Genomic DNA, 25,425 nt, shown 5'->3' on the forward strand with positions numbered 1-25,425 from the left:
GTTCCTCTTCTTATGTTCTTTAGACTTTATGTATATAGCATTCAGTTTTTTTAGTGGTTTTCAAGGTCCACAAATTACTAAAATACAAAAAGTCAGTGTTTATTTCTGAAGAGACATTCTCCAGTTATTTCACAGTAACCAAATTAATAAAATTGACACATTAAAACTTGCACAATCTAGAAATAAGCAAAGCTTCCTTCGAGAAAAATTCTCCGGCACAAAAAAATTTGAAGCCGATCATAAGATACATTCTCCAGTTAATGCACATGAAAGCCTCCACATGCTCATCCTAAATCGAAAAATAGCGATTGATGCTGCTCAATGAGGGATTTTCGCAAAACTCATGGGGGTCTTAGAGTTCATATATTTTTTATTTAATAATTGACTTACGTGTTACGACTTTCTCAGTTTTTGAAAATCAATGGGATGGTTATATTGCCAACATAACAGCAATATAAATACAGCATTAAAAGTGTTTATTCCTGTAAGAGATTTTAGCCACGTCAGTTATTTAAAAAAATTGTAACAAGCAAATTAATGTTTGAAAGCAATATAAAAGAATCAAACCTTATAAAAAATAGTGTTGATTAAAATTTGAATGAAAGTCCAGGACTGCATAAACTAGGTTCATTCGTAACATTTAAAATTTCTGAAGATTATAAGCTGTTGACAAATGCACTTTACCCAACACATCACTCTTAATCTGACTCAAAAACTGTAGAAAATCTCTACATATCACTCTTAATCGGGCTATAAATTTCAAAACAGTGGAAATGTGTTTCCCACGCTCAGTACGTGAGATAACGGACAACCCATTGATTGTATGTGTAAGGTTACGTCTGTTATATAAAACTTCTGCTACTTTGTTTTAGTTTTGCTGTGTCTTCATATTGTGAGAGACCAAGAATACTCTTGAAATAATATTAATTTTCACTGTAGTTAAGTTGCCTGTTAACATTACCTGTTTCTTGTGATCTATATAAAAATGGCTGACTGGTGATTAACTGGTCGTGTAAAAATTGAAGGTGACATATTCCCTTCAGTCTTGAGGACACGTATGACAGGACCCACGAGGCTAGGAGTGACTGAAACCTTTCAAGGATATTTAAGAGGCTGAAACAAGAGCATAGCACTGCCTCCTAGACCACAATGTGTTCAGCACACGTGTGTTGCTAGTTCTGGACTAGATAAACACGTTCCCCAGCTCCCCGTGAGAAGGTAGAGGGCACGATGGGCACAATCTTCTGCGTCTCATTGGGCAGAAAGGGAATGAAGTCCCAGTAAACTTCCACGTCGAAGAACCGGTCGAGGTTCTCAGCTTCGATGGCACCAACTGGCAGGATCTCGTAAGTCTGGATCCCGGTGTCAGCCACCTTTTGGCATATCTCAAAAAGTTCTTGCTTCTGGCAGCGTTTAGAGACGTCATTGAAGAGGTACCCAGACGGACATCGGTAAAGGAACCCTGCACAAAGCGCAACACAGTATTAAAACAAGAACAGCCGAAGAATTTCAGTGATCTTCGCATCCTAGCTCATGGAAAGGAAAATGAAAATTTATTCACTTAAGGAGAACAGACAGTTAAGCTTATTTGAGAATGGTCAAAACATTTACCAATATAAGAAGTAAACAATAAAAAAATACATTCAACATTAAAATAGTACAACAATGATATAATAGAATATCTGGCGAGTAGCAGTTTCTAAAGATACTTCCCCCCTCCCCCCTCGAAGCTGATTCACCTTCCTGAGAAATGGTAATTCACATGTTAAATCTATTTCCTCTCTGCTTTAGGTAAAATTCTCAAGTTATCATGGTCGTGGAACCCATAGCGGAATATTTGCGGTATCTTCATTGACTTGCAGAAGTCTCCCGGTCCAAGCTGGTAGATTTCATTGGCTAAAATACTGAATCTATCCCGTGTTATGGAATATTACACAAAAATATATCTAGCTTCCACCATAGCTAGTTCTCGCTACGTCATTATCATACAGTGTAAGATAAGAACACGCTGTTCACGTACCTAGTTTTTGTTTAATAAATTACTTTACGTGGCGAGGGAAGAGTCCGTGTAATGTTCTTGTTTGATCATTTTAAGCACAATCTATAGTTGAACAGCCAAGTATTACCTCTGGCTTAAACGGCGAGAATATTTTCATACTTCAATTTCTCTGTGCTATAAGAAATGTCCTTCAAAGGCTATCCTTCAATAATACCGCTAATACTACAACTACTACATTACTAATGTAACCACTGCTACAATAACCAGTACTACTATTATTACTGATATTATTTCTACAACTGGTGCTACCACAGCATAACTCAAGCTCCTTGTATCTCAATTCACGAGGCCGGAATAGATTGAATAGTTAAAAACATAAGAGAAGAGAAATTAGACAGGGAAGTGCAGGTCCCGAAACTCTCTCCAGGTAAACTCCAGGTATACCTGGAGAGACTCTTACCTTATCTTCCCTTCTTGCAGACGGTCCTGCCTTTGACCTACGATCACATTTTGACTTTTTGTCAGCAACTGCTTTACTATACGAACCTTGACACATAGCTCCTAGAGCCTCTTACAGCCCTTCTCTCCCCTCACCTCTGATCCCCTCTGCATCTTGCTGCTTATAGCCCTGGTACTATTTTCTACCTGGCAACACTGCATGACCCTTGTCATTTTAGCGCTTTATTCGATTATAATAATATACCTGGAGAGGGTTTCGGGGGTCAATAGCCCCTGAGCCTGGTCTGAGACCATGGTGGATCAGGGCCTGATCAACCAGACTGTTACTGCTGGCCACAGGTAAACCGAACCACAGCCCGGCTGATCAGGGACTGACTTCACGTGCATACTTCTTTGGTATAAGGGAAATAAAAGAGAGTGTAAGAATTATAAGAGAATAAGCCTGTTGAATATTTCGGTTAAAGTGTATGGTAGTTATCAATGGAAGAATTATTGGCAAAACAGAGAACAGGATTGCGCAGGAACGATGAGGTTTTAAGAACGGTGGGGAATGTGTCGATTAATTGTTCACATTAAAGCACATATGTGAATAATACTTAGATAAAGGCAAGGAATAATTTTTTTTTTTTTTTGCGTTTATAGATTTAGACTGAGGAGTCACTTTTTTTCGGGAACGTTAGGAACAACACTGCTGAGGATATTGGAAGCTTTCCCATCCATGCCAGTGTACTATGTACTGGCACCTACAACTCTGATTATCGAATGCTCTAACCGGCTCCTACAACTCTAACTGTAGGACACCTCCACATGCCAAATTGTTCCTAGAATTTTGCCCAAGATTTCGTACACCAGCGTTGAAAAGCTGAAACCAACTGCACGAAACCTTATGTTATGAGCAGAATAAAAACGATAAGTTAGAAGGGATTTTTTTTCAAATTTGGCGCCACTTAAAGGTACCCCATAATAAATACTTAACAATATTTATAATAATAATAATAATAATAATAATAACAATAATAATAATAATAATAATAATAATAATAATAATAATAATAATAATAATAATAATAATAATAATGATAATAAACACTAAGCGTTCATCTAGAGGGTGAAGGCCTTACCCTTGATGATACAGTTCATAGTAACAATACATCTGTAGAAGCTGACACAGTCTCGGTGTGACTGGAAGTATCCTGGTTCCAGACAGTCGTACACACTGCTGGGGTCCAGCTGCAACAACGGTAGAGAGATATATTACGACAGTCGAATTACTTTTTCCCTTCCTCCTCTCTCTCATCTGTCTCCTGTGTATAATTTATTTTGCCTTCTATGCATAATAATAATAATGACAATAATAATTATTTCTACAAGTACATGATACAACTTATGCAGGTCTAGCTGACATCAATGACATATATAAAATACAGAGCATTTCGGGCAAATTAGGTTAATTTTGTTCCCACGATGCTACCCACACCAGTCGGTTAACACCCAGGTACCTGTTTATTGCTAGGTGAACAGGGACGCCATGGGACAGGTATTAGTGGCTCCAGCAATGCTGGAACGAAGCCTTAAAAGCTGCCGTAGCTGATGAACCCTTAGTGGAATACTCTGTCATTGACCTACTGAAGTCTCCCAGCTTTGGCAGACAGATATCAACACTTTTTTTAATGATCTCCATCCTTCGTGATGGAATATAATTGGAAGAAAACAGTTAGCTCTTGGTCCCGTGTAATTATCATATAGAATCTGGAAGCAGCACACTGCTGGTTTATCCAATTTTGATAAATTAATGAGAGAACTTTCCGGCCAAAATTCTGAAGCTTCCTCACCCTTGACTGCTCTCTTCCAAGTAAAGAATTATTACTGATAATGGGGTGATATTTACCCATGTCAATGCTCAAGTAATAGCTGGTAGGGTGGGGCGTCGAGAACTAAGGCATTACCAGGTAGGGTGTTCAAAAATATAGTGGGGTAGTACCTGGTAGGGCGGACAGGATTGCGGTGGCTGTGGTGGTGGTGGTATTGGTCTGGTTGTGGGTCCCTCTGTCTCACACTTAAAATCCGTTGCGTGTATACAGGCTGAGAGCTCACTGCTAAACACTGTTCCTGGAGCACATTCGAACGCTACTCGTCTCGTTGCCTGCGCTAGGCTCCAAACACACCTATAGAGAAGACGAGCAGAGTTCACTGACAACTGAATGGCTCACGAAATCGTAATAACACGATTGCAAACGAGTCACTTATGCAGTATTTGGGTATCTTCAATCTGGAAACGTTTCGCCAGCTAGTGGCTCCTTCAGTAGTATTTAGTCACTTAGCCATAATACCAACTCACCTCATAATTTTGTAATATTTTAAACTTAAGATTTGATTTAAGTCTGCCCGAAATGCCTAGCCATGCTAGGTGTTCTAGTGGTACACTCTGTAATTATTATTTTACTACATGTAAACCACACAATAACCAAATTCTGTAAACTCAGCATTGTAATCCTTATAGAGAATAAGCTTTGAATTGAACTGAATTGAATTGAATTCAGTCCAATGCAGAGAGAGGTGGAAGATGAACAGGAGTTTTAGATAATCTGTCCCTCAGCCTGGAGTCCAGGCTGAAGGACTGATTACCTCAAATTTCTCTTCCACTTTTATCTGCATTGGACCGAAGACGCCACTTGCTAACGAAACGTTTCCGGAATAAAGATACCCAAATGTTGCACAGTATCTCAGTAAATCAGCATATCGGCTTTCTAAACTGTTTATTCACACGATTGTAAACAATCACAAAACAGGTGAAGGATTAAACCCAGGGCAGGTGAGTCCTAACACTCATAAGTAAGTAAGTAAGTAAGTTTATTCAGGTATACACAAATACAGTTACATAGAATTATCATACATAGCAGCATGTGTGTAGAGAACCTAGGATAACCCAAAAAAGTCAGACAGAGTGACTTATTTCCATTGGGGTCCATAGGCCAGTGTGTTAACGCACTGGCCTGTGAGTGTGAGGATTCACCTGCCAAGAATTCAAGCCCCATCCGTTCCCTGATTTATTTACGGATTTCCAGGCTGCCCAGGTAACATACGCACCTGTCCTGCAGCTGTTCTGGGGAATTAGTGTGGAGTGTTATAGAGCGCCACGGCTTGCTTTTGAAATGTTTTAGTCAGTGCTCAAGGTGTTGAAAAAGGAGGCTCTACTTCTCAAGGAGGGAAAATATAACACTTGCATAAGTATAACAATGAATATGGTTGGGGTTAGTGAAGGGAAACAGGCTGTTAGCAGTGAGGAATAGGTTGACAGCAGTATCAAATGTTGAAAGTGATTTCCAGTAAAGGGGCAGATTTGAATGTAGGAAATGGTTTTACTGTTCATCGGAATGATTGTACTTCATTGGTCAGTGAGGTTAAACGTTCTGTTAATTCCTCTGCTAATAAATGTAAGAACATCTTTGTGGTTGGCTACTCACAGGTTAAATATATGGATCGTGCCTTCATTAATATGGATAGGAAGGGGAGACAAAGGGTGTGTTTTCCTGGAGCTGGTGTTCATGACATAGTTAACAGGTTGGATTATATCATGTCAGGTAATAGTAACAAGCTCGTTATCTGCCTCAGTGCTGGTGGAAATGATACTGTGAAGGGTAAGAGATAGGAGCTGCTTGTTAAATATAGGACAGCTATAGATAAAATTAGGGCTAAGGTAGGGATTCCGATCATACATAGCATCTTGCCTAGTAGAAGAGTGGGGTACATGTCTCAGGGCAGGAGTGGAAGTGTTAGCCAACTCTGTCGGGGGAGGATTGGGGGTCTTTGCTGAGTTGACTAGAACTTTAAACTGATAGATGATAGAGGTATGGTTGTGTATAGGAAAAATAAATTGCAGCACTAGAGATGAAAGCAGCAAAAAAATGCCAAGATACCTCAAGGAAAATGTTAAACGGACACGATTGTTCATCATATAGTTACTAATGAAGACAAAAGAACTGGTTATTAAACAGAGACAGAAAACAGCGAGTGGCTAACACCATTAAGGTCAACTATACTAATAGCAGGAGTGCTCGATGTAAGATAGATGAACTAAGATTAATTGCATGCATGTGCAGTAAACATAGATATTACTGCTATAACAGACATTAATGAAGATTTCGTTAGGATTTTTAACCCCGGAGGGTTAGCCACCCAGGATAACCAGGATAAAGGCAGTGCGTCATCTAGGAACTATGTCTTATTTCCATTGGGGTCCTCAATCTTGTCCCTCAGGATGCTACCCACACCAGTCGACTAACACCCAAGTACCTACTTGCTAGGTGAACAGGACAACAGGAGTAAAGAAATGCCTCAAATGTTTCCACCCCTGCTGGGAATCGAACCCGGACCCGTACCCCAAAGCGAGAGCTTTGCCAGCCAGGTCATGGGGCCTTGTACATATACATAAAAGGTTATAAATTATTCCGCACCGACAGAGTCAACAGGAAGGGTGGTGGAGTGGCGACGTATGTCAAAGATAATTTAAACCATTTCATTAGGCGAATTATGAAGTGGAAGCGACGGTCACTGAATCTGTTTGGCTACAGTTTCTCCAGCGACGTGAAAAACTAATCCTGAGTGTGATCAACAGATCCCAAACGTAGACAAGGTACGCTAAACCTCTTCAGGACGAAGAGGTTTACCATACCATTAAAATAATAGCTAAAACAATATTTTCGGGACAAAATTATTGTTTTGAAGAAATATTTTAACTTCAGCCAAATTAACTGGGGCAATTTGACGGGAAATCTTGGAGTCCAGCGAATTCTTAGATACGATCCAGGATTATTTTTTTTTTTTAATATGTTTATTTAGGTACAGGTCGCCATAAATACAATTATCACACATAGTAACACATGTGCAAATTACTTATTACAACCCCATAAAAGTCAGATGAGCGTAGAGAAGGCGATCACAAAATATTCAAGTAGAAAATTTTGCTTGATGAAAAACGCCTCACAACACACCTCATGGAATGTAAGAGTTATACATTAGAAAAGACCGAATAATATAAGTTCTTCTTGAGATGATAAGAGATAGAAAACAGATTTTATGGTTAACTAAAATTTTCACTGCCTTTTGTGTTGGTAAGGTTAGAACAACATATAGTTCAATTCAATTCATTTCAAGTTTATTCTCTATAAGGGTTACAATGTGGGGTTTACAGGTTTTGGGTATTGTGTAGTTTACATGTTATAAAATACTAATTACAGAGGACACCTAGGACACCTAGCCTGGCTAGGCATTTCGAGCAGACTTAGATTAATTCTTAACATTAAATCCTTACAGATTATGGTATTAAGGCTAAGTGACTACATCATAATTTGTGAGTTTAGCAATGTGAATGCTTTTGTTTTGTTACAATACAAAGTGTCTATATTGGAGTATCATAGGCAAACTTATGACTAGTTAGGATTTATTATTTTAAGATTAAGATTAGTATTTCTGGGTTTATAGTCAGTGGGTGAGTGAATGTAATTGTGAGCCACCAGGTGGTTATCATGTAGTTAGTTGTCGGGGTGGATCAGGGAGATAAGATGTTTTCTAACTGTAGTTTTGAAAGTAATGAATGTGTCTGCAGTTCTAGAGTTTTCAGGTAGGGTGTTCCAGATTTTAGGTCCTTTGAAATACATTGAATATTTGTAAAGGTTTAGTCGAACACGGGGAATGTCATAGAGATGTTTGTGTCTGGTGTTATGCCTGTGGATCCTGTCACAACTATCAAGAAACCGTTTTAGGTCAAGGTTAATATTGGAATTTAAGGTCCTGTAGATATAGATTGCACAGTAGTAAGTGTGGATGTTCTGAACAGGGAGTAAGTTTAGATTTATGAAGAGTGGGGGGGGAGGTGTTGCCAGGGATGGGATTTAGTGATTATTCTTACTGCGGCTTTTTGTTGGGTTATTATTGGCTTTAGGTGTGTTGCTGCAGTTGAACCCAAAGCACAGATAGCATAGGTGAGGTATGGATATATAAGTGAATGGTATAGTGTGAGAAGGGCGGTTTGCGGCACGTAGTATCGTATCTTGGAGAGGATCTCCACCGTTTTGGATACTTTTTTTGTTATGTGTTGGATATGGGTGCTGAAATTTAGGTTGTTGTCGAGGTATAGGCCAAGGAATTGCCTCATTATGTCTGGCAATTAGAGTGTTGTCGATCTTAATGTTAAGTTGCGCAACACCTGCTCTGCTGCCAAACATAATATAGTAGGTTTTGCCAGTGTTAAGTGTAAGTTTATTGGCTGTCATCCAAGTCGATATTTTGAGCAGCTCCTCGTTAACAATGGTGTTGAGGGTGACAAGATTAGGGTGGGAGATGACATAAGTCGTGTCGTCAGCAAAGGTTTCAGGTGTTGGGATATGTTTGGAAGATCATTGATGTAAATGAGGAAGAGCAGGGGTCCAAGGACACTTCCCTGCGGAACTCCAGTATCAAGTGGCCGTATTGATGAGGCTGTGTCTTTAATGGTGACATACTGATACCTATTAGAAAGGTAGGATTTAAAATATGCAAGCGCATGGCCTCTTATACCATAGTGGTCAAGTTTGTGGAGTAGGATGCCGTGGTCTACTGTGTCAAACGCTTTTCTTAGGTCAATAAAAATTCCTAGCGGATATTCCTTATTTTCCAATGCTGTGTAAAGCAGGTCTAGCATTTTTATAATTGCATCATTAGTGCTTTTATTTTTCCTGAATCCAAATTGGCAGGGGATGAGTATGTTTTGTGACGTTATAAATGAATATAGTCTTCTGTGCACGAGTATCTCGAAGATTTTGGATAGAATGGTAAGTTTGATATTGGCCTATAGTTGTTTACGTTTGTATGGTCACCACCTTTATGTATTGGTGTAACCCTTGCTGTCTTGAGTAGTGTCGGGAAAGTGCTAATTTCTAGTGACTTGTTAAAAAGTAATGTAATAGCATGCGAAAGGACATGGGCCGCTCGCTTGTACAGTAATGGTGGGACGTGAGACTAAGTGGCTTTATGATCGCGGTGACTTCCGTGGGCTCAGTTGGTACAAGATAGAAGGAATTTGGGAAATTCCCATCTAGGTAGTCCCCGGTACGTGGGATTTTACTGGCGAGATTAGATCCTATGTTTGAGAAAAAGTCGTTTATCTTGTTAGCTGTATCAGTGGGATGCAGTGGTGTTTCATGAGATTTAGTTAGAACAATATTCTTGTTTTTTTTCAGTTTGTGGGTCTCTAGAATCTGGGAAAGTGTTTTCCAGGTCTTCTTTATATCTCCTCTTGTGTCAGTGAATCTGCTGGAGTAGTATAGTTGTTTGGCTTTCTTTATTAATTTGGTGAGAACTGTTGAATATTGTTTAAGAATATCTTTGTGTATTAAGCCCTGTCTATATTGCTTTTCATATTGGTGTTTCTTATCAATGGATTTCAGAATGCTGCTGGTTAGCCATGGGCAACCAAGCCGTTTATTCGTGATCTGTTTCGTTTTTATAGGACAATGTTTGTTGTATAATCTAAGTATTTTGTTAAGAAAAATGTCTGTCCAGTCGTCAATACCACTGGCATTGGAGAATTCTGTAGGCCAGTCAACAGTCTCTAGGTCTGTTGTGAAATCCCTTATTGAAGCCTCGTCATGGAGTCTAAATGAAACTTTGTTGTATTCGAGTGGTGGCTTACTAATGTTTGTTAAGAGGAAGGTTGGGTTGTGGTCAGTAGTGCTGTCTGTGATTATCCGTGATTTAAGGGGGGCTAGTATATTGGTCCATATGTGGTCTATTATGGTTGCACTTGTCTCAGTCAGCCTGGTTGGTTTAGTTATTGTTGGTATGAGAAGTGTGTTGTTCATATTGTTGATGAAATCAGTTACAGTCTGATCATCTGGTAGGCCAAGGTTGATATTGAAGTCTCCGGTTAAGAGAAGGTGGTGCTTGTTCATTTGTCTGTCTGTTATTAGTGACTTAGATTCTCACTAAAGTTTGGGATGTTTGTGTGGGGTATCCGGTATATGGCACCGATTGTTATAGGCGTCTTGAGGTTTTTTACAGTAAAATTAGCAAAAATGTATTCCCCATATTCATCACTAAAGCAATTAGTGCTAATACAAGATAGTTGGTTAGAGTAATAGACTGTAGTACCACCCCAACTTGGTATGGTCTGCAGTTGTGGATTGCTGTGTATCCTGGTAGAGGGTAGATATCTATTGCGTCCTGCTTAAGCCAGGTCTCAGTAAGAATAATGCAGGAGAAGGGTGTCTTTAGTGATTCAAGGAGTGCCAGGAGGTCATCATAGTGTTTGCTTAAAAGGACCTGACGTTGTAGTTAAGAACTGATAGACTTTGAGCAGTGTTCAGGATAGTGCTGGCTTGTGATGCTGTGTAATAAAGGCAGTTACTTTCCAATAAGTTTTGATTGTTTGTTAGATTATGGAGGTTTAGATCAGGGTCAACGTGATCATTCATCTTTTAGGTTTAAATAGTGGTTGTTTATATCCTGTATTATGTGGTGAGTTCTAATACTGATTTCTGTAGTGGTGGGAGGTTTGGATAAGTATACCGCTAAAGCACTTTGGTCATATAGAGTAGTCACTAATAAACATAATGAAATTGATATTGTCAATGTGTTGTGCTAGAATGAGCTAAAGTACAACTAGGTATAGTTAGTTTAGGTGTTGTCTAAGTACTGAGCTAGTTGCTGTACTTACTTGTAAAACGAGCTGCAGGTGGGTCCAGGCATTAAGTCTCCAGGAGCACAATGTATTGGGTAGCTTCCAGCGTCGACGGTGCTGGAAGGCGGCGGTGCTGGTGGTAAACGAGCTGCGAGATACAGAAATATGACGTACGAAAACCTATTGTTCTGTGAAACTGATGTTACAAAGTCAGCCTCGACAGAGAAGCATTAATAGCAAAAAAAACAAAATTGGAAATGTTGTCTCACGACAGACACGGAAAAGTATCATATAAATTATTGACAAAACTACTGCAGAGTGAATAAGTAAGTTTATTCAGGTGCTTGTACACATAAATATAGTTACATAAATTATCATACATAGCAGCATGTGTGTAGATTACCTAGGGAAAATCAAAAAAATTTAGACGAAGTGACTTATTTTCATTGGGAAAGTGAGGTTAGTTACCGAGACAATTGAGATATGCCAAAAGTGGCCGGTTTTTCAATATCCATTGAAAGAGGCCTCCTGTAATTTCTACAAAAACAGTACATTGGAAATTAAGTCGTTTTGTATGAATTTTGCGTTATCCTAGGTAATTTACGCTATATATGATAAATGTACTTACATGTATCTGTGTATAAATCAACTCAATCCTACATAACATGGAATTGGATCCATTATTTTTTATTAAAAAAATTACCAGCAGCAGATTTAAAGCGATTTAAACCCCACCAGAAACGACACGAATCTGGAGAAATATTTATTGTAATGAGATTGAATGCCTGCTAAGTGACAGTGTACAGGATTGAGACTTAAAGACGGATTTAGGATAACGTAATTAAAAATACACATGACTAGATAAGTATCCATTTAATTTGTTTTGATAAGGTAAGATAAGATTTCGTTCGGATTTTTAACCCCGGAGGGTTAGCCACCCAGGATATCCCAAGAAAGTCAGTGCGTCACAGAGGACTGTCTAACTTATTTCCACTGGGGTCCTCAATCTTGTCCCCCAGGATGCGACCCACACCAGTCAACTAACACCCAGGTACCTACTTGCTGTTTGGTGAACAGGACAACAGGTGTAAGGAAACACGTTGAAATGTTTCTACCCCGCCGGGAAACGAACCCGGGACCTCCATGTGTGAAGCGAGAGCCTTGCCAGCCAGGCCACGGGGCCTTCTATAATGTATAACAAGACTGTAGCCAAATATTTTCATAATAACATGGTATTTCCTGTATTAAATACACTCAATAAGCAAAAATGATAAGTCTCACTGAACGTGTGGGTATGAATCAACAGCGAGTTATAGGAAGGGACCCAACTCTTACAATCTAAAATAAATTCCACACTACAGACTACACGTACAATCTAGTCAGGCTGTCTGGTACAGGAAACCTGTGGCCTATGGAGGTTTCTTTAACTAACCGTTCTTTCTACGAGAACGGTTTAGCTGCCACTCTTATAATTTAGAGATAGATATAAATTATATTTAGTTAAATCTTCCACTTACTGACTGTCCAGGACTCTGACCAGTTACTTACGATTCTGAGCGAGAGAAACGGTTGTGCAGGGAAGAAGAACTAGAAGCCTCAGCAACATCTGCAATGATTAATTATCAGTTTTAATGACAGTTATGAGTCGTATTCCAACATATATTTACAGTTGGATTTACGTATAAGTAAGATTCAACTTAATTAGGGAAAAATCATAATAAGAAAACGGTCGTGTCTGTCTCGCGAGGCCGGGTCTCAGACCGGGCTGCGGGGGCGTTGACCCCGAAACCCTCTCTAGGTATGAGTGTTCAGTGGATCATGGTTCCACTATTCCTTGAACTAAATTAGCCTCACAAGTCAAAGCTTTCACGTAAATATATACAGCTTAGCACCTCACAGTGTGAGGGGACTCGCTTCTCATTAAGAAAAAATTCTACGTTGGAAGACGAGCTTCCAGCCTATAACATTTTATGCACTAAATGTGATAATTGTCGTTATTCCTCACTGTAACACAGTGATTTGGTATTTCAAAAACATTACGAAGAAAAAAATTTTGTTTACATAAAATGATCTGTGCAAATAGTACATGTTTTGAACGTGTTGATTGAAAATTTCATGTATTTTAATTAAAATCATAAAAATGGTTGTAATGCAACCATACAGAATTCATCCATATATATTTGTATTCCAATATCGAAAGTAATATTAAAAAAAATTTGTCAACAATGGAACGGAACTTAGAAGAGTGAAAGACAAAGCATTTGAGGAGAGACGTGGGACTTAAATATGAAGCTGAAAAGACGTGAGAGTTGTCACAGCTGCTTCTTTTTACGATGACGCGGCGCTTTTGGGAGATTCTGAAGAGAAGTTGACTGAATTTTGGATTGTATATAAAAGAAGGAAGCTAAAAGTGAAGGAACAAAGTGATTAGAGTAACAAAAAAAAATATTCAGTGAGAGATAGAGTATCATAATGGAAGGGGAGAGTATGGTGGAACCATAGAACTGACGAATGGAAAAAGGTTAGGTTAGGTTAGGTAAGGTTCGTCAGGAAACAGGACAAATGTTTCCTGACGCGGGTCTTAGTCAGATGATGACCCGCCTTTGGAGCTTTTGGTCATCTGACCGAGGCCTTCCGCTGGCTTACCGGTCCACCCCTTTAAAAATTATGGTCATTTATAACCAGTCTTATGGAAAAAGGTGGTTGGTACACTGAGCCATCTGTGGAAACAAAAAATTTTACCTATGGACGTGAAAGGGAAAATATATCAGAGTATAATGGTGCCAACACTGTTGTAAGGGTGTAAAACATTGGTTTTGAATAATTCAGCGAGGGGGCTGGAGGCAGTGGAGATGCCGTGTTTGAGGGCAATTTGTGGTGTGAATGTTACTCAGAAAATTTGGAGTTTGGACATTAGGATGAGGTGCGGAGTTATCAAAAGTATTATCCAGAAGGTTGAAGAGGAGGATGTTGTGGTGGTTTGGACATTTAAAGAGTTTGGAGAGAAATACAATGACTATGAGGGCGTATTAATCTGGAGTGGAGGGATTGAGGGGTAGTGGTCATCCTAGGAAAGGTTGGAGAGAGAGGATAAAGGAGGTTTTGAGCGCTAGGGACTTGGACATCCAACAAGCTTGCCTGGAGTTTACCTGGAGAGAGTTTCGGGGGTCAACGCCCCCGCGGCCCGGTCTGTGACCAGGCCTCCTGGTGGATCAGCGCCTGATCAACCAGGCTGTTGCTGCTGGCTGCACGCAAACCAACGTACGAGCCACAGCCCGGCTGATCAGGAACTGACTTTAGGTGCTTGTCCAGTGCCAGCTTGAAGACTGCCAGGGGTCTGTTGGTAATCCCCCTTATGTGTGCTGGGAGGCAGTTGAACAGTCTCGGGCCCCTGACACTTATTGTATGGTCTCTTAACGTGCTAGTGACACCCCTGCTTTTCATTGGGGGGATGGTGCATCGTCTGCCAAGTCTTTTGCTTTCGTAGTGAGTGATTTTCGTGTGCAAGTTCGGTACTAGTCCCTCTAGGATTTTCCAGGTGTATATAATCATGTATCTCTCCCTCCTGCGTTCCAGGGAATACAGGTTTAGAAACCTCAAGCGCTCCCAGTAATTGAGGTGTTTTATCTCCGTTATGCGCGCCGTGAAAGTTCTCTGTACATTTTCTAGGTCGGCAATTTCACCTGCCTTGAAAAGTGCTGTTAGTGTGCAGCAATATTCCAGCCTAGATAGAACAAGTGACCTGAAGAGTGTCATCATGGGCATGGCCTCCCTAGTTTTGAAGGTTCTCATTATCCATCCTGTCATTTTTCTAGCAGATGCGATTGATACAATGTTATGGTCCTTGAAGGTGAGATCCTCCGACATAATCACTCCCAGGTCTTTGACGTTGGTGTTTCGCTCTATTTTGTGGCCAGAATTTGTTTTGTAATCTGATGAAGATTTAATTTCCTCATGTTTACCATATCTGAGTAATTGAAATTTCTCATCGTTGAACTTCATAATGTTTTCTGCAGCCCACTGAAAGATTTGGTTGATGTCCGCCTGGAGCCTTGCAGTGTCTGCAATGGAAGACACTGTCATGCAGATTCGGGTGTCATCTGCAAAGGAAGACACGGTGCTGTGGCTGACATCCTTGTCTATGTCGGATATGAGGATGAGGAACAAGATGGGAGCTAGTACTGTGCCTTGTGGAACAGAGCTTTTCACTGTAGCTGCCTCGGACTTTACTCTGTTGACGACTACTCTCTGTGTTCTGTTAGTGAGGAAATTATAGATCCATCGACCGACTTTTCCTGTTATTCCTTTAGCGCGCATTTTGTGCGCTATTACGCCATGGACACACTTGTCGAAGGCTTTTGCAAAGTCTGTATATATTACATCTGCATTCTTTTTGTCTTCTAGTGCATTTAGGACCTTGTCGTAGTGATCCAGTAGTTGAGACAGACAGGAGCGACCTGTTCTAAACCCATGTTGCCCTGGGTTGTGTAACTGATGGGTTTCTAGATGGGTGGTGATCTTGCTTCTTAGGACCCTTTCAAAGATTTTTATGATATGGGATGTTAGTGCTATCGGTCTGTAGTTCTTTGCTGTTGCTTTACTGCCCCCTTTGTGGAGTGGGGCTATGTCTGTTGTTTTTAGTAACTGAGGGAGCTTGTGTGAGCGACTAGTTACTGTAAGTGGAGAAGTGTCGGAATGGGCAAATATAACGAGTGGGGTTCCAGTACTGTTTCTTGTGTATGCATACATGACAGATTAAACTGAGATGTGAAACTGCTGAAGAGAAAACAAACAGAAAAAGACCATGAAAGGCTACAAATGGACCTGGACAAGCTGTATGATTGATCTAACAAATTTCTATTGGAATTTACCCCAGCACATGCAAGGTTATGAAAATCGGAGAAGGGCAAAGACGTCTGTAAACAGCGTACAGATTCGGGGGATAAAGACTGCAAAGGACCTCAGAGTGAGCATAGTTCCAAGCATTTCGCCTGAGGCACACATCAAGAGAACAACCCCTGCAGCAAACTGGACACTGGCAAATTTACGAGTTGCTTTGTGGAACATCATCAAGGAGGAAATAATGATTCCCTGTACGGGTGGAAACATTGGGGAGTGTTTCCTTAAGACACCTGCTGTCCATGTTCACTTATCAGCAAAATAGGTATCCGGGTGTTAGCCGACTGGTGTATGTCGCATCCTGGGGACAAAACCTAATTTGTCCGAAATGCTCTGCATGACGAAAGACATTTTATGTAGTAAGAGCTGATGTCAGCTAGGTCTATGTAAGTTGTATCCTATATACTTGAAGGAGGTTTCGGAAGCCAGCGCCCCCGTGGCCAGGTGCTGGACCAGGCCTTGTGGTTGATCAGGGCCTGATCAACCAGGCTGTTACTGCTGGGCACATGTAAACCGACGTACGAACCATAGCCCGGCTAGTCAGATACTGACTTTAGGTGCCTGTCCAGCTCCTTGAAGACAGCCAGGGATCTATCAGTAATTCTCCTTATGTATGCTGGGAAGCAGTTGAACAGTCTTGGGCCTCTGACACTTGTGTTGTCTCATAGTATACTCGTGACGCCCCTGCTTTTCACTGGGGAGGGGGATGTTGCATCTCCTGCTGAGTCTTTTGCTTTCGTAGGGAGTGATTTTCGTCTGCAGATTTGGGACTTGTAGAAATAAAGATTATTATTATTATTATTATTGTTATTATTATTATTATTATTATTATTATTATTATTAGTAGTAGTAGTAGTAGTAGTAGTAGTAGTAGTAGTAGTAGTAGTAGTAGTAGTAGTAGTAGTAGTAGAAGTAGTAGTAGCAGTAGTAGTAGTAGTAGTAGTAGTAGTAGCAGTAGTAGTAGTAGTAGTAGTAGCAGCAGTAGTAGTAGTATTTCAGGCCCAGTATGCAGAAGTATGCAGCGCCAGTATAAAACCCGCAGCTGGTAAAGAACGTGAAGAAACTGGAAAAAGTGCTAAGATTTGCAGCGAAATTAGTTCCAGAGCAGAGGGGTATGAACAATGAGGAGAGGCTAGAAGAGCTAAACCTGACGACACTAGATTATTATTATTATTATTATCAAGGGGGAAGCGCTAAACCCGTAGGATTATACAGCGCCCAGGGGGGGATGTGGAAGGCATTCAGGCTTAATTCGGGGAACTGGAGCACAGATTCAATTCCCTAAATTAAGAGCCCCTCACCAACATCAAGGAACCTTCCATGAGGGGTGACGACACTAGAGTACAGAAGGATCAGAGGTGACATGATTACAACGTACAAAATCCTGAGAGGAATTGGAAGATGAACTGGGAGAGAATGAAAGGCAGGTCTCAGGCACACATGAGTCATGCGGATGTTAGGAAATGTTTTCTCAGGAATAGAGTGTTCAGGAAATGGAACAGCCTAGACAGCGAAGTGGTAGAGGCAGAATCCATACATAGCTTTATGAACAAGTATGATAGGGCTCACGCAGACAGGAGAAAGTGAAACCAGTAGCGGTAGGCAGAGAGGCGGGACCAGGAGCTAAGACTCGATCCGCGCAACTAAAATTAAGTGAGTACAACAGAATCAGTGTACAGTGAGAAAGGCGGCGGGCAGTAACAGGAGCAGTAACAGTATCTGGAGCAGGAGTAGCAACAGTAGCAGAACAGCAACAGTAGCAGCAGCAGGAGCAGTGGCAGGAACAATAGCAGAAGCATGAGCAGTAGTAACAGTAGCAGTTGCACCAGTAGTAGCTGGTGGAGTAGTTGCAGGAGTAGTAGCAGTAACAGGAGCCGTGGCACTAGCTTCAGGGGGTAAGAATTCCTTAAGATTAATCTCATGGCCTTTTGTACAGGTCACGTCCACTCTCTGCCAACCTTCCCCACCACTTACTGTGACCCCCCCCCCCCCCCGAATATTATGACCCACCTTCGTTCTGTGACTCGTGTTCATAGTCCCGTGTTCATAGTGACCCCTAGTTTAGAATGTGGCCCTTGTTCCTACTGTGACCACCGTTCATTCTGTGCTTATGAGGGCAATGGTTTCAATGCCAGTATGACAAGACCAATGACACCAGCAAGTGATCACAGCACTGCATTGTTAAGAGACGAGTCACCTGACTAAGTAGCTCATTCCCAGCAAATTCACATAGCTGAGTGAGCGCGCGTACACACACACACACACACACACACACACACACACACACACACATAGGGATGTTAGGAAGTATTTCTTCAGCCACAGAGTAGTCAGTAAGTGGAATAGTTTGGGAAGCGATGTAGTGGAGGCAGGATCCATACATAGCTTTAAGCAGAGGTATGATAAAGCTCACGGCTCAGGGAGAGTGACCTAGTAGCGATCAGTGAAGAGGCGGGGCCAGGAGCTCGGACTCGACCCCCGCAACCTCAACTAGGTGAGTACAACTAGGTGAGTACACACACACACACACACACACACACACACACACACACACACACACACACACACACACACACACGTACTCATATACAACAGGCCTAGTGTCTAATCGACATGTGCCTAGGGCAAAATGGTAACTAACACACACACACACACACACACACCGGACAACATCTCCCCGTGGGCCCAGAGAGAGGGAGCAGAGGCGTTCTGTGTGCTTAAAACAATTTTCAGCATATCTATCGAAACAGGGCGACAGGTGTAGAAGAAAGCAAATGTAGTCCCAGTATTTAAGAAAGGAGACAGACAGGCAGAATTAAACTATAGACCGGTATCACTGACATGTATAGTATGGAAAGTCATGGAGAAGATTATCAGGAGAAGAGTGGTGGAGAACCTAGAAAGGAATGAGTTTATAAACGATAACCAACACGGTTTCAGGGAAGGGAAATCCTGTGTCACAAAACTACTGGAGTTTTACGACAAGGTGACAGAAATACGACAAGAGAGGGGATGGGGTAGACTGACTTTTCTTTGACTGTAAGAAGGCTCTCGACTCAGTTCCACGCAAGAGATTAGTGCAAAAGATAGAGGAGCAGACATTAATATCAGGAAAGGCACTGCAGTGGATCAAGGAATGACTGACAGGAAGGAAACAATTATGGTACGTGAGGAGGTGTCAGAGTGGGGACATGTGACGAGCGGGTTTCTACAGGGGTCAGTCCTAGGGCCGGTGCTATTTCTCGTATATGTGAATGACATGAAGAAAGGGCATCCCTGTTTGCAGACGATGTGAAGCTAATGCGAAGAACTAAACCGGATGAAGATCAGGTATGACTACAAAGGGATCTGGACAGGATGCATGCCTGGTCCAGCAACTGGCTCCTGGAGTTTAACCCCATCAAGTGCAAAGTCATGAAGATTGGGGAAAGTCATTGAAAGCCGCAGACAGTATAGGCTAGGGGCCAAAGACTGCAAAACTCACTCAAGGAAAAGGATCTTGGTTTGAGTATAATACCGAGCACATCTCCTGAGGCGCACATCAACCAAATAACTGTTGCAGCATATGGGCGCCTGGCAAACCTAACGTTGGGCCTATATTGGGGTATGCAGCACCAATATGGAACCCACACCTGGTCAAGCAAGTCAAGAATTTAGAGAAAGGTTTGCGACAAGATTAGTCTCGGAGATAAGTCGTATGTCCTGCGAGGAAAGGTTACGGGAAATTGACCTGATGACACTGGAGGGCAGAAGGGACAGGGGAAAACATGATAACGACATAAAATATTGAGAGGAATTGGCAGGGTGGATAAGGAGAGGATATTCCAGAGATGGGGCGCAGCACTAAGAGGTCACAACATACCTGTGACTCATATGAGACACAGGGATGTTAGGAAGTATTTCTTCAGTCATACAGTTGTCAGCAGGAAGTTGAACAATCAGGAGAGTGATGTAGTGGAGGCAGGATTCATACATAGCTTTAACAAGAGATACGATCAAGCTCATGGAACAGGGAGAGAGCAGACCTAGAAGTGACCAGCGAAGAGGCGGGGCCAGAAGCTGTGACTCGCCCCGTGCAACCACAAGTAGGTGAGTACACACACACACACACACACACACACACACACACACACACACACACACACACACACACATGGAGAAGATCATCAGGAGGAGAGTGGTGGAGCACCTGGAAAGAAACAAGTGTATAATTGACAACCAGCACGGTTTCAGGGAAGGAAAATCCTGTGTCACAAACCTACTAGAGTTTTATGACAAGGTGACAGAAGACAAGAGAGAGAGGGGTTGATCGACTGCATATTTTTAGACTGCAAGAAGGCCTTCGACACAGTTTCTCACAAGAGGTTACTGAAAAAGCTAGAGGATGAGGCACACATAACAGGAAAGGCACTGCAATGGATCGGAGAATACCTGACAGGGAGGCAACAACGAGTCATGGTACGCGACGAGGTGTCAGAGTGGGCGCCTGTGACAAGCGGGGTTCCACAGGGGTCAGTCCTAGGGCCTGTGCTGTTCTTGGTATATGTGAACGACATAACGGAAGGGATAGACTCAGAAGTGTCCTTGTTTGCAGATGATGCGAAGTTAATGACAAGAATCAAATCGGATGAGGATCAGGCAGGACTACAAAGAGACCTGGACAGGCTACAAGCCTGGTCCAGCAACTGGCTCCTTGAATTTAACCCTGCCAAATGCAAAGTCATGAAGATTGGGGAAGGGCAAAGAAGACCGCAGACACAATATAGTTTAGATGGCCAAAGACTGCAAACCTCACTCAAGGAAAAAGATCTGGGGGTGAGTATAACACCGAGCATATCTCCTGAGGCGCACATCAATCAGATAACTGCTGCAGCATACGGGCGCCTGGCAAACCTACGGATAGCATTCCGATACCTCAGTAAGGATTCGTTCAAGACTCTGTATACAATTTGCGTCAGGCCCATACTGGAGTATGCAGCACCAGTTTGGACTCCACACCTAGTCAAGCACGTCAAGAAATTAGAGAAAGTGCAAAGGTTTGCAACAAGACTAGTCCCAGAGCTACGGGGATTTTCCTACGAAGAAAGGTTGAAGGCCTTCTTATGTTCTTATGTTCTTATGAAATCGGCCTGACGACACTGGAGGCCAGGAGGGTCAGGGAAGACATGATAACGACATATAAAATACTGCGCGGAATAGACGAGGTGGACAAAGATGGGATGTTCCAGAGATGGGACACAGACACAAGAGGTCACAATTGGAAGTTGAAGACTCAGATGAATCAAAGGGATGTTAGGAAGTATTTCTTCAGTCATAGAGTAGTCAAGCCGTGGAATAACCTAGAAAGTGAAGTAGTGGAGACGGGAACCATACATAGTTTTAAGGCGAGGTATGATAAAGCTCATGGAGCAGGGAGAGAGAGGACTTAGTAGCAATCAGTGAAGAGGCGGGGCCAGGAGCTATGACTCGACCCCTGCAGCCACAAATAGGTGAGTACACATGAGCGTGTACTCACAGACACATGTGAACGACATGACGGAAGGAATAGACTACGAGGTGTTCCTGTTTGCAGATGACGTGAAGGTGATGGAGAAGAATTCACTCGATCGAAGACCAGGCAGAACTACAAAGGGATCTGGACAGGCTGCAGACCTGGTCCAGCAATTGGCTACTGGAGTTTAACCCCACCAAGTGCAAAGTCATGAAGATTGGGGAAGGGCAAAGAAGACTGCAGACGGAGTACAGTCTAGGGGGCCAGAGACTACAAACCTCACTCAAGGAAAAAGATCTTGGGGTGAGTATAACACCAGGCACATCTCCTGAAGCGCACATCAACCAAATAACTGCTGCAGCACATGGGCGCCTAGCTAACCTTAGAACAGCATTCCGACATCTTAATAAAGAATCGTTCAGGACCCTGTACACCGTGTACGTTAGGCCCATATTGGAGTATGCGGCACCAGTTTGGAACCCACACCTAGCCAAGCACGTAAAGAAACTAGAGAAAGTGCAAAGGTTTGCAACAAGACTAGTCCCAGAGCTAAAAAGTATGTCATTCGAGGAGAGGTTAAGGGAAATCAACCTGACGACACTGGAGGACAGGAGAGATAGGGGGGACATGATAACGACATACAAAATACTGAGAGGAATTGACAAGGTAGACAAAGACAGGATGTTCCAGAGATGGGACACAGGAACAAGGGGACACAGTTGGAAGTTGAAGACAGATGAATCACAGGGATATTAGGAAGTATTTCTTCAGCCACAGAGTAGTCAGCAAGTGGAATAGTTTGGAAAGCGATGTAGTGGAGTCAGGATCCATACATAGCTTTAAGCAGAGGTATGATAAAGCTCACGGTTCAGGGAGAGTGACCTAGTAGCGATCAGTGAAGAGGCGGGGCCATGAGCTGGGACTCGACCCCTGCAACCTCAACTAGGTGAGTACAACTAGGTGAGTACACACACACACATACACACACAGCTCATAAAAAACGCTGGAAATTTGAGGAAATGGGAGACATGGAGGAGATTGGAGAAAGAGAATACATAGTAGGCACACTTCAGTCTGGGGAGCACAAGGTAGTCTTTGCAGTGATGTATAATCCACTACAGAACTGCAGGAAGCCAAGAGAGGAATATGAAAAGAGCAACAGAGCAATGGGGACACACTGGCTGAGGTGGCAAGAAGAGCTCACCAGAGCAGAGCACAGGGAGATCGATTGGGAAAACCTGGAACCTTACGGGGTCCCGAAACATGGAGAGCCAAGATGATGGATGTGGTACTGGAAAACTTCATGCATCAACATGTTAAGGATACTACCAGAGAAGGAGGGGAGGATGAACCAGCAAGACTGGACCTTGTGTTCACCCTGAGCAGTTCTGACATTGAGGACATCAGATGTGAGAGGCCCCTAGGAGCTAGTGACCACATGGTTCTGTGCTTTGAATACATAGTAGAGTTACAAGTGGAGAGGGTAACAGGAGTTGAATGGGAAAAGCCAGACTATAAAAGGGGGGACTACATAGGTTTGAGAAACTTCCTGCAGGAGGTTCAGTGGGCCAGAGAACTGGCAGGAAAGTCGGTAAACGAAATGATGGAATATGTAACAACAGAATGCAAGGAAAGGCTTATTCCCATGGGCAACAGAAATAATGAGAAGACAAGAACGAGCCCCTGGTTTACCCGACGGTGTAAGGAGGCAAAAACTAAGTGCAATAGAGAATGGAAGAAGTGCAGAAGGCGAAGAACACAGGAAAATATGGAGATTAGTCGCAGAGCCAGGAACGAGTATGCACAGGTAAGGAGGGAGGCCCAGCGACAGCATGAAATTAACATAGCACCGAAAGTCAAGTCTGACCCGAAACTGCAGTACAGCCACATCAGGAGAAAGACAACAGTCAAAGACCAGGTGATCAGGCTGAGGAAAGAAGGTGGGGAACTCACAAGTAACGATCACGAGGTATGTGAAGAACTCAGCATGAGATTTAAGGAAATATTTACAGTAGAGACAGGAAGGGCTCTGGGAAGACAGCACGGAGGGGTACACCAACAGGGAATATACCATCAAGTGTTGGATGACATACAAACAACGGAGGAGGAGAAGGTGCAGAAGCTGCTAAGTGACCTTGATACCTCAAAGGCGATGGGTCTGGACAACATTTCCCTGTGGGTCCTTAGAGAAGGAGCAGAGAAGCTGTGCGTGCCACTAATCACAATCTTCAATACATCCCTTGAAACTGGGCAACTATCTGAGGTATGGAAGGCGGCCAATGTAGTCCCCATTTTTAAGAAAGGAGACAGAAACGAGGCACTAAACTAAAGACCAGTGTTTCTGACGTGTATAGTATGAAAAGTCATGGAGAAGAGTATCAGGAGGAGAGTGACGGAACACCTGGAACGGAACAAGATTATAAACGATAACCAGCAGGGATTCATGGAAGGAAAATCCTGTGTCACAAACCTTCTGGAGTTCTATGACAAAGTAACAGAAGTAAGACACGAGAGAGAAGGATGGGTTGATTGCATTTTCCTGGACTCCAGGAAGGCCTTCGACACAGTTTCTCACAGGAGATTAGTGCAGAAGCTGGAGGACCAGGCGCATATAACAGGAAGGGCACTGCAATGGATCAGAGAATACCTGACAGGGAGGCAACAACGAGTCATGGTACGTGATGAGATGTCACAGTGGGCGCCTGTGACGAGCGGGGTCCTACAGGGGTCAGTCCTACAGGGGTCAGTGCTATTTTTGATATATGTGAATGACATGATGGAAGGCATAGACTCTGAAGTGTCCTTGTTCGCAGATGATGTGAAGTTAATGAGAAGAATTTAATCAGATGAGGATCAGGCAGGACTACAAAGAGATCTGAACAGGCTGGACACATGGTCCAGCAACTGGCTTCTCGAATTCAACCCTGCCAAATGCAAAGTCATGAAGACTGGGGAAGGGCAAAGAAGACCGCATACAGAGTATAGGCTAGGTAGACAAAGACTGCAAACCTCACTCAATTAGAAAGATCTTGGGGAGACCATAACACCGAGCACGTCTCCGGAGGCACACATCAACCAGATAACTGCTGCAGCATATGGGCGCCTACCAAACCTGAGAATAGCGTTCCGATACCTTAGTAAGGAATCGTTCAAGACACCGTACACTGTATACGTCAGGCCCATACTAGAATATGCAGCACCAGTTTCGAACCCACACCTGGCCAAGCACGTCAAGAAATTAGAGAAAGTACAAAGGTTTGCAACAAGGCTAGTTCCGGAGCTCAGGGGAACGTCCTACGAAGAAAGGTTAAGAGAAATCGGTCTGACAACACTGGAGGACAGGAGGGTCATGAGAGACATGATAACGACATACAAAATACTGCATGGAATAGACAAGGTGGACAGAGACAGGATGTTCTAGAGATGGACACAGAAACAAGGGGTCACAATTGGAAGCTGAAGACTCAGATGAGTCAAAGGGATGTTAGGAAGTATTTCTTCAGTCATTGAGTAGTTAGGAAGTGGAATAGTCTGGCAAGCGATGTAGTGGAGGCAGGAACTATACATAGTTTTAAGACGAGGTATGGTTAAGCTCATGGAGCAGGAGGAGAGAGGACCTAGTAGTGGTCGGTGAAGAGGCAGGGCCAGGAGATGAATCTCGACCCCTGCAACCACAATTAGGTTAGTACAATTAGGTGAGTACACACACGGGTAATGCTTTATTTACAGTGAACAAAGTCAGGGTATTTTTCTAGAGTGGTTTGTAATATAACACTGTGGTTAAAATACTTTGCCATTTATTGAATATTTCCGAGCGAGTTGTTTCTGGATTCATTAATTTTATCGCACTCCAGTACATATTGACGCAGGGTGTGACAATAGTCCATCTGGCAAAGTTTACATTTCGTTTGGTCTACATCT

The 25,425-nt window shown here is 42.5% G+C and overlaps 1 protein-coding gene across 1 annotated transcript in view; it reads right to left on the bottom strand.

Annotated features, from left to right (window-relative positions):
- Positions 1-25,425, bottom strand: part of LOC128689047 (uncharacterized) — a 35,168-nt gene continuing 9,743 nt past the window's right edge. Inside the window, exons 2-6 of the mRNA XM_053777111.2 lie at positions 12,663-12,720; positions 11,151-11,262; positions 4,440-4,623; positions 3,580-3,688; positions 1-1,462 (exon numbers count right to left, since the gene is read on the bottom strand). Coding sequence (XP_053633086.2) covers positions 1,173-1,462; positions 3,580-3,688; positions 4,440-4,623; positions 11,151-11,262; positions 12,663-12,720 — 753 coding nt within the window. The 3' untranslated portion in view covers positions 1-1,172. The remainder of the gene's footprint in view (positions 1,463-3,579; positions 3,689-4,439; positions 4,624-11,150; positions 11,263-12,662; positions 12,721-25,425) is intronic.

This window comes from Cherax quadricarinatus, chromosome 26, assembly GCF_038502225.1.
Source record: "Cherax quadricarinatus isolate ZL_2023a chromosome 26, ASM3850222v1, whole genome shotgun sequence".
In the NCBI taxonomy this organism is placed as follows: domain Eukaryota; kingdom Metazoa; phylum Arthropoda; class Malacostraca; order Decapoda; family Parastacidae; genus Cherax; species Cherax quadricarinatus.